Source organism: Rhinatrema bivittatum, chromosome 5 (genome assembly GCF_901001135.1).
Source record: "Rhinatrema bivittatum chromosome 5, aRhiBiv1.1, whole genome shotgun sequence".
Classification (NCBI taxonomy): domain Eukaryota; kingdom Metazoa; phylum Chordata; class Amphibia; order Gymnophiona; family Rhinatrematidae; genus Rhinatrema; species Rhinatrema bivittatum.
The window spans coordinates 345,359,153-345,375,857 of record NC_042619.1 but is presented as its reverse complement, the minus strand read 5'-3'; the positions used below and the strand labels follow the sequence as shown (position 1 = coordinate 345,375,857).

General features: G+C 42.4%; 1 protein-coding gene across 3 annotated transcripts in view; it reads right to left on the bottom strand.

Moving 5' to 3' along the window:
- Nucleotides 1–16,705, bottom strand: part of PCCA (propionyl-CoA carboxylase subunit alpha) — a 714,772-nt gene that overhangs the window by 652,176 nt on the left and 45,891 nt on the right. For all 3 annotated transcript variants that reach the window (XM_029604503.1, XM_029604502.1, XM_029604504.1), the window contains 2 exons: nucleotides 6,493–6,540; nucleotides 6,318–6,386 (listed from right to left, as the gene is read on the bottom strand). In XM_029604503.1, coding sequence (XP_029460363.1) covers nucleotides 6,318–6,386; nucleotides 6,493–6,540 — 117 coding nt within the window. The remainder of the gene's footprint in view (nucleotides 1–6,317; nucleotides 6,387–6,492; nucleotides 6,541–16,705) is intronic.

The following is a 16,705-nucleotide window of genomic DNA, read 5'->3' as shown; positions in this document are numbered from 1 at the left end:
AGATCTGAAGTGCATTCAGGCAAAGAGTACAAGAGCTCTTACCTCCTTCCTTGTTTATGTGGAATATGGCCACCTGGTTGTCTATCTAGATCAGATTGAGAGAAAGCCATTAGCGAAAAACACATAAATCAACCACCTGGAGCTGCATGCCATAGGTATTGTAGCTGGGTTTAAAAGAGGTTTGGATAAGTTCTTGATTTATAGCATTAGCTGCTATAAATCAAGCTGACAGGGAACAGCCACTGCTATCACTGGCATTAGTAGCATGGGATCTTCTTAGTGTTTGGGTACTTGCCAGGTTCTTGTGGCCTGGTTTGGCCTCAGTTGGAAACAGGATGCTGGGCTTGATGGACCCTTGATCTGACCCAGTACGGCAACTTCTAATGTTCACTCTCCACCAGGGACCATGATCCTTGTGTCAACACTGCACTGGTGTATGCCCTCCACCCCTTGGTGGCAATATGAGTAGACAGAGGCACTTGATGCTGTGGGATGTCCAGTGAGAGACTCACCTTTAGAACCTCCAGATTCATCCATCACTGATGGGATGTTCTCATCCCACGGGTCTTGGAGATTTCATGACAGAGCTGAACCCATTGGCTTTGGAGGCCCCATTGAAGGCTCTGCATGTGCAGCTGAGTCAGAGGAAATATGCATTGCATCAACCATGTGCCCAAGAAAAATCAGAACTGACCTTGCTAATGTTTACTCCTGATGAAAGGGAGACCTTTAAGGCTCATCAGCAAAGCAGATTTTTGACAATCAAACACTTTTCCTGAACCAAGCTTTGAGATGGAACCAGGTTTGACTTGGTGATCAGATAACCCAGAGACTAAAGAAGCCATTTGGTTATCTCGACAGACTCCAGAACTTCTAACAGAATTACACGTCACCAGCCAATCAGATTTCCTGCCAACAAAGCCATTTCCATAATGCTAATTTAGCATAACTCAGTGAAAAATTCTAGATCCTAGAGTTCTAGACTATCCAATTCCGGTGTTAAGCAAGGGATAGAAGTGGACCATGAAACGTTGTATTGCTAGCTAGATTCTTCAGAATATCAACTTCATATTTTGGAGGGATGAGAGACTTTATTTTGGGAATTTTTAAACCTTTGGTTTTCTTTTGATCTTACAAGATCTCTTTTTTTATCCTATTGTTTATATTTTGCACATATTTTGGAAAAGTTATGCATCTCTATTTTAGACATACACACTATTATTGCAACCCTTCTTTATCAAATTTCCTTGTCTCCGTGTTATGCCTGCCTGGGCTTTGGATAAGGATCAAAATAATTGCACCTGTATTCACAATGGCAGGCATGGCTAGCCATGAGTTTGTAGGAATTTTAGCCACAATATATATACTAAGGAATTCATCATCTCAATGGACAAGAGAATTTCAAAAAAAATTGTTCATACTCTTTTAGATCACTGATGAATGTCAGCACTTTATGCAGAACATGATCTAATGCAAGAGAAAGGACCAGACTGATTGCAGAGATGTAGGAAACGCAGGACATTTAGGCTCAAGCAAAACCTGAGGCAAAGGTGTGAACTTCTTTTGTTTCTTGGCTTCAATCCAATCCAAATATTTCTGACAGCAACTATTTCTCTACAAGCCACATCACTGCAGTACTGTATAGATGGCAGATGGTTCTGGACATAAAGCCCACCAAGCTGGTCAGTATACTTGATCAAATAGTCAAGCTGATTTCAAGAATTTTCTTTTTTTTTTTTTATAAGCAGAGTAAGAAAAAGTGAATCTCTGTCAATATGGTGGAATCTGTTTATAATGATCAACTTTGGCAGGCTCCAGTTCAATTACCAAGCCCAAACCATTCTTTCAAAAGGAGAAACTTCAGTCATGCTGTGCTGATTTATGAACAAAACAAGAAATAAAAACTTCTCTGCGTGTTGCTATGTCACATTCACTAAGTTTATTTTTTTTTTTTGTAGATGTACCATACATTACATAAAATTGAAAAGGCCCCATGAGGTAGTGTTTCCTACATGTACAATTTTCTTGCATTTACAAGTCTGATGCGATTTAAAATTCACAAAAGTGTTGTCAGCAAGGCAGGTATAGGAGACGTTAATCTGTACCGTTCACATAGCTCCAAACTGCGTGGGCACTTTTCTCTGCGTGTTTCAAAACGTAATTGTTTCATCAAATTCCATCAGAATACAGTTTCAGAAAATTTAAAAAGTCTTTTTTCAAAATGGAAATATTTCAGGTCAAACCGGATCACTATAATCAAAGAACAATGGCAATAAGAGACAATTAAATTGTGCTCCAGAAGAAGCGAGTTTGCTAAAGGTGAATGATCACTGCAAGCAGGATCATAATATTTCATCCACTATGGAATTCAGCTACGTGTACAGTTCAAGTAACTCAATCCTGGAAACGCTGTTGATAAGTGCGAGAAGGCCATCACAAGTCTGTAATACTATGTAAATCCGAAGCGGTATGTACGAGTACATGAACTCCGGTATATAAAAGCCGATAGATAGATAGATAGAGGAGAAAAGAACACTAATCTTTATAAAACAAATTCAAACAAGAGTCCATGCAGGGAGGATTACAGCAAGGGTTAGCAAATCCAGGCCTTGATGGGGAGAAACAGGTTTCATTTTCAAGATATCATGAATGCTCGCTGTGGTTATATTTGCATATTTTCAAACAGCCCGTGGACTTCAGCCCAAATTTTCAAAGTATTATGCACCCGTGTGCTTTGAAAAATTCACATATTGCCCCAGTATGGGCGCAGGCACGTACAGAAGGTCACGCTCTGCTTTTGGAGCAGGTGTAACTTTCTGTGCGCACTATTACACATATTCTTTGGAAAATCTCAGGAATGCACATAAATTCATTCCCTGCCCCTGTTTCCCCCCCCCCCCCGAGTACCTCGAGTGCAGATAAGAGTACACGCAAAACTTGAGTTTTCCCACATACCCCCGTTGATTTTCAATTTTGGCTGCCTCTACACCAGACTGGCAGAACCCTCCAGAACCAGATTTAGACACCCCTGAATTACAAGCACTTAACTAGGAGTCAAGAGAAGTCTCCCCATGGCCAATAAAACTCTCTGTGATCTTAGGTAAGTGACCATCTATGCGTACCTTAGTGCTTCCAGGACATAACTGAAAACAAGGCATTTGTCTTAATAATGTTTCTCTGATTGTGCAATAAAAAAAAAGGATAGATAGGAGCCCAAGAGAAAGTTATCTGTTGACATACAAGTCACTTTTGGCCTTTTTTTTCATGCTCCTTTCATGGCACTAACATGATTAAAAACTCTTTATATGTTCTTTTGTTAATTAGCTGAAAGTGACTAAACACCATAGTGGGTCAGATCAAGAGTCCAGCAAGCCCAGTATCCAGTTTCCAACAGTGGCAATCCAGCTCCCAAGTTCATGGCAGGATCCCAAATAGATAGAATCCATGCTGCTCACATCCAGGGACAAGCAGTGGTTTTCCCAAAAGTTTACCCACAGGCCGAGACAGTAAAAGTCGCGGGAGAGCGGGCGAGCGCACAGGCCACTCTCCTGCGCGCGCGATTCAGTATTCAAAATGAGGGCCCTTGGTAAAAAGACACTACCGCATCCCTAGCGCCTCTTTTTGGACAGGAGCGGCGGCTGTCAGCGGGTTGGACAGCCGCCGCTCAATTTTGCCGGCGTTGGTTCTCAAACCCGCTGACAGCCACGCAAAATTGAGAGTCCGGTTTTCAAGCCGCGGGCCGATTTAAAATTTTTTTTTTTTTATTATTTTTTATTATTTTTAACTTTTGGGACCTCCAACTTAATATCACAGAAATTAACGCCTCCCTTTGGGCAGGTGCTAATTTCTGGAAGTAAAATGTGCGGCTTGGCTGCACATTTTACTTTCTGTATCGCACGGGAATAACTAATAGGGCCATCAACATACATTTGCATGTTGCGGGCGCTATTAGTTTTGGGGGGGGGGGGGTGTTGGACGCGCGTTTTCGACGTGCTATTACCCCTTACTGAATAAGGGGTAAAGCTAGTGCGTCGAAAACGCGGGTTAACAGTGCGCTCCGCGGGAGTGCACTGTACTGTATCGGCCTCCCAGTTAATAACAGCTTATGGACTTTTTCTCCAGGAACTTGTCCAAACCTCTCTGAAGCCCAGCTATGCTCTCTTTACCACACTGTCCAACAATGGCTTCCAGAGCCCAACTGTGCATTGTGAAAAAAAATTATTTCTCCACTTTTAACTGTGCTACTTACTCTTTCTATCCTTCAAAAGTTTCCCATCCTGTCTGCAAGCAGAAGCGTGTGTCTGGTTGAACACCGGATCTATGTTTACCTGCAGAGGAAGTCCCAGAGGCAGGGAGAGGGCAGGCACTGAACAACGTGCAGAGTTCTCATTATTCAAAACTGTGTGTATTTTGAGCCAAAACATTATGCACGGAATATGCAAGAACAAATCTCTGTGTGTAGTTATTTCCTTAAACAGTAATCTAAGGAAAATTACTGGCATCATTTTGCTTTATTGGTGCAAACCCCACAGGTAAAAAGTTCCTGTGACTTTTGCAATAGCACAGCGAGTTTAGATTATTTAACCCATCATGGATAAATGAACACATAGAATTTGAGGGCCCTATATCTGGGGTTTTGATATCACACCGATGGAACTTCCTGTGTGTTGACAATTTTAAATTTTGTTTTCCTGATTAAAGCACCTTTCTTAGATTTAACAACATAGGAAAAGTGCTCTTCCCACAAAAACCAATATTCAGGTGTAGAGGCATCCTGAATATTTAGGGCTTGCCCCTTTCCCTGTAAACGATTAATGCTCTTGAAAAGTATTAACAGTGAACAAGACCTAAAAACTGGGTTATGCAAGGAGTGGTTAAACTTCTGAGTTACCTGCAGGTTAAAAGAAATCACGTTACTTCATGCAAGGTTTGCTCGACCTATTTGAATATTAATAAATTGCTTTGCATGCAACATAATGCAAACGTTCACAATGAGCTAACATTAACTCAGTCTGACACGCAAGTGCTTTAAAGCTAATGTTGCATTAACCATAGTAACACGGCATTAGCCTTAAGGCACTAAATTATATTGACCCATTAATTGTTCACAAAATAGGAAGTTTTTCTCAGGCTGCCCAATTTTACATACAGAGCAAAACCTCGAAATAGATGCATGTGACATATTTCGGGAGTGAACCAAAGATTTTAAACAATGCATAGAAACCATATGAGAAAAAGTTCAAGTTTGCGAGCCACAGAAAGGAGCTTTGCCACTCGCTTTATCTCTTTGCTTTCTGCTGTGCAGTGCTCATAGGAAGACGAGACGGACACGCAGGACTGTGGCAAGGAATGGGCGAGGCAGCTGGTCACCCTAGGTGCCAGCCTGGGGAACACCACAGCTACCTTTCTGAGTCAGTCTGCGAGCACCTGAGCCCAAAAAGGGAAGCAGGAGATGCTGTTTTGTCCAGCGACCGTCCTGCTTTTTTTTTGTTGGTCTAATAATGAAAGGTATCGCAGCTTAGACAGATTACAGTTTTCTCCAGGACCCACATAGCCACAAGAACCCCGTACGCCAAGAAGAACTGTGCTGCCAGTATCGCTCAGTCACTGGACATTAACAGCAGAGAGGAAAATGGAAGGAAACCTTTAATCGAGAGAGTTACAAATGAGTCCCCCATTCACATGCACACAAACCGAACTGTCCCCATGACGCTCACACTGCATCGAATGACGACAAATAATTGACTAAGCTTTTCTCACAGACAAATGAGAGGAAAAACTTACAGAAGCAATCCCTAAATTAAATAAATCAACAGACCCTTACTTTTTTTTTTTTCCCCATCAAGACTTACTTTCAAGCTCTACTATCATGGGATCTACCACAAAATACAAATATTTTTAAAAATACATAAATAAAAAAAAACAACGTGTCTGCAGAGCTACAAAGTAATTCCACATCAGGAGGGACACTGAGCTGGTCCTGTACTTTAATCCTCCTCTTCCCAAACAGAAATGTTCAGAGAATGGAACAAATGTTCAGGGAATATTTTCCCCGAGGGGACAGAGGTATTAAGAAAATAAAAGGGAAAAGCAGAACTCTCAAAAACGATCCTCATGGTCTGGAATTAGATGCTTTGGGAAGGTTAAAATTAATCGATAAACTTCTGCCTCGCTGTCCTCCTATGTATGTTTGGTTTTCATGGCTTAACGATCATAGTGTTTATCTTCTAATCCATCTAAAAATGTGTTCCTTAGCCCTTTAATAAGTCCAGACTCAAGGTTTGGGAAGACTAAATGGCAGGTGGAAAGGTACTTACAGCAGACGAGTCCACATCACTATGCACAGCTACAGTTTGGATGCCCATTTTCTTGCATGTTTTAATAACCTGTTAAAAAAAAAAAAACAAACACAAAAACTAGTCAACACGCAAGTAGACTTACAACAAAATTTCAAGAGGAGCAAATTAAGTTCGGAGTTAATTTGAAACTTACCCTGCAAGCAATCTCGCCTCTGTTGGCAATAAGGATTTTTTCAAAAGTCTAAAGAGAAGAAAAATAATTTGTTGGCTTTTCAAATTCAAAACTATATTATTTAAAAAAAAAAAAAAAAGCACCACCCAATCTTGTGCCCATTCAATAAGAAAGTACTTACACAACAAGAGAATTAGTCAGAACATTGTGTGGTCAAAAAAATATAAGAATACTTATACTCCCAACAAGCATTAGATAAGAATACATATATGTAAAATGAAATATACATTTTTTTTCATGCATACAGTACCGAACACCAGGGGCAGGAATACTGATATCCAAGATGTGCCACTCCTGCCTCTTCAGTATCTATTTTTCTGCTTTTATGCATCCAGGATATGGGTCAGCTAACTACAACCTGCAGGCCAGAACCAGCCCATCGCCCCCTTCTGAGGGGCCTGCTTACCTTGTGCAAATTCTCCAGCCCACTGATGCCCTGACCGGTCATCAGGAATAAGAACAGCCATACTAGGTCAGAGCAAGAGTCCATCAAGCCCAGCATCCTGTTTCCAACAGTGGCCAGACCTGGCAGAATCCCAGATAGTAAAATCCATGCTGCTTATTGCCCACAGATAAGCAGTGGTTTTCCCCAGGTCTACCTAGTTAATAACTATTTATGGACTTTTCATCCAAGAACTTGTCCAAACCTTTTTAAAACCCAGCTATGCTCATTTCCTTTACCATATCCTCTGGAAATTTCCAGAGCTAACTGTGTGTTGAGTGAAAGTATATTTTCTCCAATTTGTTTTAAGTGTGCTGCTTGTTAACTTCATAGAACATTTAGTCTTAAAGAACCAAATCTCATTTATCCACTTCACTCCACTCATGATTTTACAGAGCTCCGTCTTCCCTCAGTCACCTCTTCTCCAAGCCAAGAAGATAGCTCGCTGTCACGTGAGTCAGCATATCATTTTGGGCAATTGTTCATTACGTCAGGCCCCGCTGCTCGAGTACTGTGCCAACATCAAATTGTTCACAGCGACAGCCTCAGCAGAAGAAATCTGCGGGCCGGATGAGAAAGCAGAAAAGGGAAAAGAAAGCAGTGAGACGGGGGGGGGGGGGGGGGAGAGGAGAGGACCCAAAAAAAAAATGACAATCTTCCTTCTAAAGAGGGAGATCTGGTTTTGGGCTACATTGCGGTAACCTGCCATGGGAGGGGCTGTTGCTTCGGTCCTCTCACCGTGCCGTGACGTATTCTTGCCTCTGTACCCATGCGATATGAAAATCTGCTACAGGAGGGGTTGCCACTTTGGTTTTCTCACTCTGCCTTGGGGTATTTTCTTTCTAGTTTCTGCAAATATAATCGCTCTTGGCTCCTCCTCTAGCAACAGCATTTTCTGGTTCACAGAAGGAGCCTCATCGCTGGCCTGTAGAACTGGAACCTTATCCCTTAGTATTACAGGCAAAAAAAAAACTGTTGCAGCTGCTTTGCTCTTTTCAACGTGCCACAAGGTATTCTTGCCACGGTGCCTGTGGGATTTAACCTGTTACCGCTGTGTTTCTTCTTTATTCCCATTTTAGCAGCTCCAAGGAGGGACTCTGCTGGCCCCTGCTGCAAACACCAGGAATGTGGCTCCGTTTAAAAAAAAAAAAATGCTTATCCACCCCTGATGTACACGGTCTCCAGATATATAAATGGCTTCACTTTCTGTGTCAGTGTTCCCCAGCCCTCTCCTGCAGGCCATTTGCTCTCCAGCAGGCCATTTGCTTTTAACGAATTGCCACAATAAATACGCATAAGAAAGATTTGCATACACTGTCTCCATTGCCTGCCTCATGCATATTCATTGGGACAATCCTGAAAACCCCAACTGGATAGGTGCGCCGCCAGGAGAGACCAGGGAAACGCTGTCCTAAACGATCCTTAATTGAACATTACACATGCTCAGTCTCAAATACAGAACACCGTCTGGGATGTTCAGAATAATGGCGATGAATTATCCAGCACAAAAATTAATTTTTTGTAGCAATCATTTTAAAGTATGCTTATTTTCCCCAAAGTGAAAAGATACACAGGCATCTGAACAATGGGGACAATTGCTGACCTGGGAGAATTAATTAAATGGATTAACAATGATTCGCAAACAAACACAGACTAAGGGAAAGAATATTGAACAAAACTTCCTATACAAATCGCAAGAGGACTATATTCTCTAAAAATAAAATAAATATAAATTCTATCATTTTGAGGAATAGAACATACATTTCAAAACAAACCTCCTGTCTTATCAGCGTTTCTATACACTGGGGGTTATAAAGGAATTTCTCTTTTGATTATTTCTTTATTGTATTTCCCAGTCTGTTTCTAATGTCAAGGATTCTTGATTATTGTACCTTAAAATGTCAATAAATAGATAAATCAGCTGCATTTTCCTTTAATGTATGCACTGGAAAAAAATATTAATGTGGTACATTTGAATGCCTGTTGTGTCTTCTACACTACTGAGTGTTTACGTAACATGTTCTGGAATCACTCTGAATTACAATATTGGCTGCATAATGAGTACCACTGTAACCAACGTACATTTAAAAGCCTTTAAAGCACAGTGCAGCTAGTAATGTCTTGTGTGGGAAGACTACAGTAATACATGTTTCTCAGTTCTGACTGGAAAAGGCAATGGTCTGCAACTTCCAAGACTGCACTGATACAGCAGATTTATTTGGTTACTTGGGGGAAGCAAATTGGCTTTCTGAAAACGTCTGATCTACTCTGCCTTCTCCCGTTGCACATTCTTTGAGTATAACTATAAACCAAACTTACTGACAACATTGCAAGCAAACAAAACAAAAAAAAAATCAAAAAACACACACACACACACACACACTAGAAGGTCAAGTTCCTGAAAGCTGTATTTAAACCACTGATCAGATTCCTCAACGATGCTGCTCTGAATTTTATGGACCATAAGAACATAATACCACGTCATACTGGGTCAGACCAAGGGTCCATCAAGCCCAACATCCTGTTTCCAACAGTGGCCAATCCAGGCCATAAGAACCTGGCAAGTACCCAAAAACTAAGTCTATTCCATGTTACCGTTGCTAGTAATAGCTATTGAAAGTGTTAAAGATTTAAAATATGAATTTATAACATGTAAATTATTAAAACTACAGACTTATCTTGCATTATCTGACAATTTTAGCTAGCTAGTTTTACAAGGGAATAGCTCGTTAGAGCTATGAGATTACACTACTGCATATTAGTAAATCTCAACACTGATTAACACTTAATACATAATTTACAATCAAATTATAAGAGTTTTAATTTAATTGCTACTTAAGATAAGCAGTAAAGGCTCTTGTGGGTATTGTGTCCAACATAAACAGAATTACAGCCAATAACTGATTCCAGAAAGAATAAGAAGGCCATATCAGTTCTCATGTAGCCTCCGAGAAAGGAACTCGTCTGCATTCAGCAGCAGGAGGAGGAGAGCTTCGCCTTACATAACGTCAAAACATTCACATTCATTAACAAAAACTCTGCGGCATTTATCCACAGAATCTGCTTACCAAATGAGGATCAGACCTGTGAATAAATTACTGATACTCTCGATTCACTGGATTATAAAACTGAAAAGCAAACGTTACTCAGCTGTAACAGGTGGTCCCCACAGACAAGACAAGTCAGCTTCATAAGGGGGGAGAGTCATCCAACAGCACCAAGGTGAGCTCAGAAAGACTGACGGGGTCTTTTTGAGCCTTTGAGAATGTTCCCACACAGTCACTGCTGTGCGAACCTTCCTCAGCCTTGGTTACCTATCTGACCTTAAATTCTAAGAGGAGGAGGAGGAGGGTGAGACCGTGTGGCTTGTTTGTCCTGTATACAGAGAACACCCATTACAGCCGTACAAACGGGGACTCCCATGCTGAGGGTTGCATGAAAATAATTATTACATTTATTCATTCATAAGCATTTGATATGCCAACTTTTTCCTAAAGGTGGACCCAAGCAGATTACATAAAAAAAAAAATATAAGACAGCGTACATAAGTAAGACAGACAGACAGACATTATGTTATGCAATTAAACAGATACAAAGCGAGGTACATAAGGTAAGCGTAAGGAAGTAGATGCAATAGGTATAAATTAACTTATTAACTAAATATGTGCAAACCCCAGTTGGATAAATGTAATCCGGACGTGAATGGAACTTGTGGGATTTGCATACAGGGAGACTTCTGGTGGGCGGGTACTAGAGGATGAGTACTAGAGGTACTAGAGGATGAGTGTCTGCTGCGACTTCTTTCTGGAAGTTTCCAGGTATGCTCCACATTTTAGCGGCAAAGCAGCCAAAAACTCTTGAAGTCTTGTACATGTTAAGAGTAGCTGAAGCCGCTGGAGGGAAGGAGAGAATAGTCTATTGGGAAATCAAAGTTTCTCCGACGGGGGATGCAGGAAAGCAGAACCAAAGCTGATGGAAACTCCAAGATTTGAACCATTAAGTTGTTTCAAATCTTGGAGTTTCCATCAGCTTTGGATTTCATATAAAGAAATAGAAATATTGATAAAAATGATAAAGTTTTATATACAAAGTAAAGGGACCCGATACCACAAGAAGAGTCTGGTTTATTCCATTGACTCTATGAGTAAGGGTCCTACAAAATTTGTATATTTTTGAAGCCGGACAGCTTGAATACGATTATATGAATGATATACCAGGTTGAACCTTACTTTGTGATACATTGTTTACAACTCTGGTTACTGAAATACACAGTTTGTGTTTGAGGGCCTTTTTGTGTGGTAGGTTTCACTTATACCAGCCCCGTTCCCCTCAGGTTGAGCCCTTGGATTACAGGGACTGGCAGGGCTTAGGCAAGGTCCTGTAGAGAGCAGAAGCAGAGTCTGGAAGCAGGGCAAGGTAAGGGCAGGCAACAGACAAGCAGCATCAAGGTCCAGGCAGAAGTCAAGGAAGGTGGACATCAAGCAGTATGGTCAGAATCCAACACAGAGGTCAGAACTGGAGGTCAAGCAAAGGGAGACAAGACACAGACAGGCAAGAGATGGACTGGAAGGCAAGGCAAGAGTTGGAACAAGGCAGGAGACTTAGAGAAGGACAGGAACAAAGCAGGACAGGAGCTGGGATAAAGCAAGACAGGAACTGAGACAAGATGAGGCAGGAACATGGAGCAACACACATTGCAGGGTAGGCAGGAGAACCTATTGCTGTGGTGTCTGCTGGAAGCACAGTGAAGGTTTAAATACCCTGCTGTGCTGAGGTCATCACCCTACGCCTCACTGGTTTCCTGTCATGGGGGCTTTTAATTGGCGTGCAAGCCTAGGAGGCGGCCTCCTGATTCAGGGCCAATGGCATCAGGGAAGGCCTAGTGTGGTGTCCCTGCAGCTGGGGCATCTCAAGGCATGAGGGGCAAGCAGGAGTCATCCCAAAGAAGGGGAGGAGGTGCCAGAGATGATGGGGTGAGTGCGATTGGTCATGGGGCCATCCCACGACCAGTCAAACGTTACAGAGTCCTTCAGTTTTTGAATGCATTTGTGCAAATACTGCAACATGAAAAGTAGGTGGGCAGCAATTCTTGTACTAAGCATCAAACCCTAGAAAACCTCCCCCCCCCCCCCCCCCCCCCCCCCCCCCCCGAAGGTATCCAATGCCCTCCGGTATTCTCCAGGTGGCTTGTTAGAAGGCTCTCTCATGCAATTTGCTGATTCCACTACAGAGTAATGTGGCAACTGAACTACTCCAAACCAGTCAAGGCTTGGACCTTGTACTTCAAATCGATCTTGCATGCTACTGGCAGGCAAGACATACGAGACTACCATGTTCTCATCTGAAGTTCCTTTTGCAAACATTGCATCAGGAAAGAAACTGACTCCATTGCAGGCTGGATAAACTGCACAGCCTGAAGACATCCGTTTTCTGGTCTTCCTTCTCCCTGAAGTTAATGGATAGCCAAGTCACCACTTTCTCCAGAAAGCAAGAGTAGCTAAGAAAATCAGGAGATAAGACTTGCTTCAAATGAGAGCCAGAGAGGGGTCAGAAGGGATCCCCTCATTGTCAGACCACAGCTAAACACTCATCCATGATCTCAACAAAGAGGAAGGCGACTGGGGTAGGGGAAATCTCGAGGTCTGATGGAGCAAGAACAGATAAGGACTCCAAACAAACTGATTGTACACCTTCTCCCTCTGAATCCTTAGTGGGCAACACCCTGACAGGTGAACTAGCTATGACTGAGTAAACTCTGTCCCAATTAGCAAAGCTTCTCAAGAGAATGTTTAGGCACCTCAAGGACTTCTTTGAATCTCACTCCATCCTTTTGACCTCAGGGAGTAAGAACAAAGTAAACCCCTCACCATCTCTGACCGCTGGGTCACCATCCTCATAGGGACCTCTACACATCTTTAGATATCCAAATGGGTTCTTCCTCTGGGCATAACATACAGTATATATATAAACGTAGGGGCATCAATAATCTATTCATATAACTAACCCATATATTAACAATTATATAATATTTATTTTACAATAAACCACAAAAATAGTGTACAACACACACCATTTATACATTTTTCCACAATACCATATTAACCAGGAAAAAAACGTCTATGGACATATCAGAAGGTATAAAACAGCTTTACAACGTTGGAACCATATTCTCCAATATTCCTTTGAGCAACAGAGGCTGATGGCACTGAGGAAGAGTTTGATGGAGCAGGCACTGGGGCCCAGGATACTCAGCATCTACATGCTCCCTGCAAGTTGCATTGCATCCCATTGACTAGAGATCAGCTGCACTCTCGACACAAGTGGCATTTACCTTTCTGCCAAAAATCTGCTTTCAATAATGGATTGTCTTCTCGATGCAGAGGAAACTGACAGCGCCTTATTCTGCACCAATGAAACCAATAGTTCTTACATCAGAAGTAGGCACACTATAGCCCATAAGCCTAAAGCAGCCATAGTGCTCATTTATCCAGCCCCTGCCGCCTTCCAAAATTTTAATGCAGACTGGCTCGCCAATGTTGACCCTACCGACGTTATCAAAGGCCCAATGTCATGCAGGCCTCTGTTGACAGCATTTCAAAGGAAAAGGGGACAGCTTGAGAGCAAAACATTGTTTGTCCCTCCCTCCAACACTGATTGGCATCAGGAGGGGGAAGAGAGTAACTGCAAAATCAGTAGTCAAATTGTGGCAGCACAGGAGAGGCCAGAGTGCTAGCGGAGTCCGCATCCCCCTTTTGTCATGTGAGGGATACACGGCAGAGCAGGAGAGGCCAGAATGCCAGCGAAATACAGAGATCTGTGTGGCAGTGCAAGGAAAGCCAAGTGCCAGCAGGTCCTCCATCCTAACATGTGAAAGTAAAGAGTAGAGAATGAGAGGAGATGGGAGCAAGAGTAGAGAAAAGAAGGAAAGGGAAAGGGAAGGATGAGATGAGCCAAGGAGTGGATGTGAAACTACATATAGTCACAAATTCACTCCCCAAAACAGTCACACACACCCCATCATAGTCAAGCATACACACTGAGGAGACACCCTTCTGCCTCCTGTCAAACAAGAGTTACTAATGTGGCCTCTGAAGAGCAAAGTTTACCTATCCCTAACATAGAGCCAGCAAGCTCTGTGCTAAGACTGAATGTGCCCTCTATGAGACTCGAGCATCAAGGAAGGCCCTCAGAGCCATGAAAGTCACTGGTGCTGAAACCACTCTTCTTGGCACCAAGCCAGGGCCAACTCTAGCAGAAGCCTGTGCCTATGGATGCTAGCGTCTTCTATGCCACGGAAGATATCACTGAGGTATTCTTACCAGCACCTCTTCCAACGCCTTGAACCTTTGCATCATGCTCACATGTAACAGCACCAGTGGCAGGGGGAGCTTTTCCAGCTAATTTGAGGGATAAGGCAAAGGTCAACTCCCAACATGATCATTGTTTTTTGCAATGCTAAGAGCATGAAGAGGCCTCATTTCAAGAGGCAGAGTGACCGCACTGCTCACCTTCACGCTGACCCTGCGAGGCCTTACATCTCTTTTTAAATGAATGTCACGGCATGTCTGTTTGTCGTGAAGACAGACAAGTGAAGCAAGCAAGGCAAATATGAGATTTGCAAACAGTCTATAAAAAGAGACTATCAAAGTACATATTAACATTCTAGAGATGCTATGAAATATATAAGGCTGTTTTGTATAAGGCTGAGTAGCTGCATATTCAGCGCAATGGCAATTGTGTCATGAAAGACCTTTTCCACAAGGCACTTTTTTATCTGAAAAGAGTCCCATTTTGTTTCTCTTGGAAAAAAATACCAAGGTCCACTCTATATATTTCAGGAGCAAAAGGGCATCAAACAGAAAATGTGCCTGGCTTTATATCCCAGGTACTTTATCATATCAAAACACATAGCTGGAAATTTATAAGTTATTCAAAACACTGTACACAGACTTCCTAGTAAGTTGGATGCTCCTATGCTAGGCTTTCACCTGTCAATTACTGCATGACTAACCACAAAAGAAAAAACTTTCACTTATTCTTTCAGCTCAGGCAGCAAGTTTGCTTACTGTATTTTCTGTTCTCCATAGACAGCAGGATGAATTATCAAACCATGTGGGTGACGTCATCTGACGGCACCAAACAGACCTTGTAGCTCACAGAACGTCTGCTCTACGGAGCACACGCCGGAGGTCCTGTTTGGGCATTGCCTTGTGAGCCCCTCAGTCGATTTTAGAGCCAAGTCTAAGCAAGCAGCTATTAACCATGGCTAATTCATCACTGGTCTACAAAGAACTTTCTTTACAGTAAGCAAACTTTCTCTGTCCACAAGCAGGGCTGAATGAGCCATGAGGTGAGGAGTCCCAGGCTGAGGGATGCAGAAGTTACCGAGGGGCCGATGCAAAAAAACTCGCGCTGAAAGCGGGCGCTGTGTATTCAGCGCCCGCTTTCATAACGCGCCCCAGGCACCTCTCCTGGGGGCGCGATGCAATATTTAAAATTAGGGCTCGCGTTGTCGAGGAGGCGCTAGGGGCGATTGCGCGCCCCTAGCGCCTCCTCGACAGCACAAGCCAGAAAGAGATCCGCTGTGGTGGCTGTCCTGCCGATTAAGACAACGGACGCTGAATTTATCGGCATCCCTTTTTCCTAACCAGCGCACATGCAGGGGTTTCTCCCAACCTGACTACCCGCACCAGAAGGAGGGTATAAAATCAATATTAAAGTGTCAGGCACTTAATATTAATTTATTCACTCCACTTATTACAGATTGGTCCCTTTACTGTCACATGTCAGTGAAAGGACCAATCTCCTTTCAGAAGGCTGTCCTGAAAGGGGATTGGTCCTTTCACTGACAAATGTCAATGAAAAGGACCAATGGGCAATAAGTGAAGGAGTGAATAAATTAATATTAAGTGCCTGACACTTTAATATTGATTTTATACCCTCCTTCTGGTGCGGGTAGTCAGGTTCGGAGAATGGATGCTGAATCAGCATCCAAACCCCTGCCAGTGCTTTTTAAAAAAAAATTTTTTTTTATTATTTTTTTTTTTTTTTTTTTTTTTTTTTTTTTTAAAGAGTTGTTCCTCCCACTTCATATCCCAAGGATAAGGAGATTAGTTAGCGCCTCTACAACCTGCGTCCAACTGCAGGTTATACAGTGCGTTGGGCTCAGCGCACTGTATTGCATCGGCCCCTGAAGAAGCAATCCAGATTTCACTGTGTAGAGAGGACTACTGGGTAAAGAGTCAACACTAAACTGCCTGCTCAGCTTTACTGTCACTTTTGGATAAATTATCCAGACTGGGAAAAAAAAAATGAACATAATGGGTCATGAAAGAATGCACTAATCACCACGTTACAGTTTTGCAAATATCTTCAATACATATTGCTCTCAAATGAACCATGGATGCATCCATGGTTCAGACTTGATAAGCCTTAACAGAGTCTGTAATGCGGAGGCCTGTTAGGACATAATGTGCAATACAATCTGCTAGCCAAATGGATAAATGTCCATTTGGCAACTGCTATGCCCAGTCACGTTAGGATCGTATGAGACAAATATTTGCAAAGCCTGACAAGTAATAAGCCAACGTTCTTTTACAGCCTAAGGAATGAAGGGCTTTTTCACCTTCATGTGCATGTGGCCTCAGAGAGAACATGGGTAACACGATGGCTTGATTAATATGAAAAGCTGAAACTACCTTTGGAAGAAACTTAAGGTGAGTGCAAGGCATT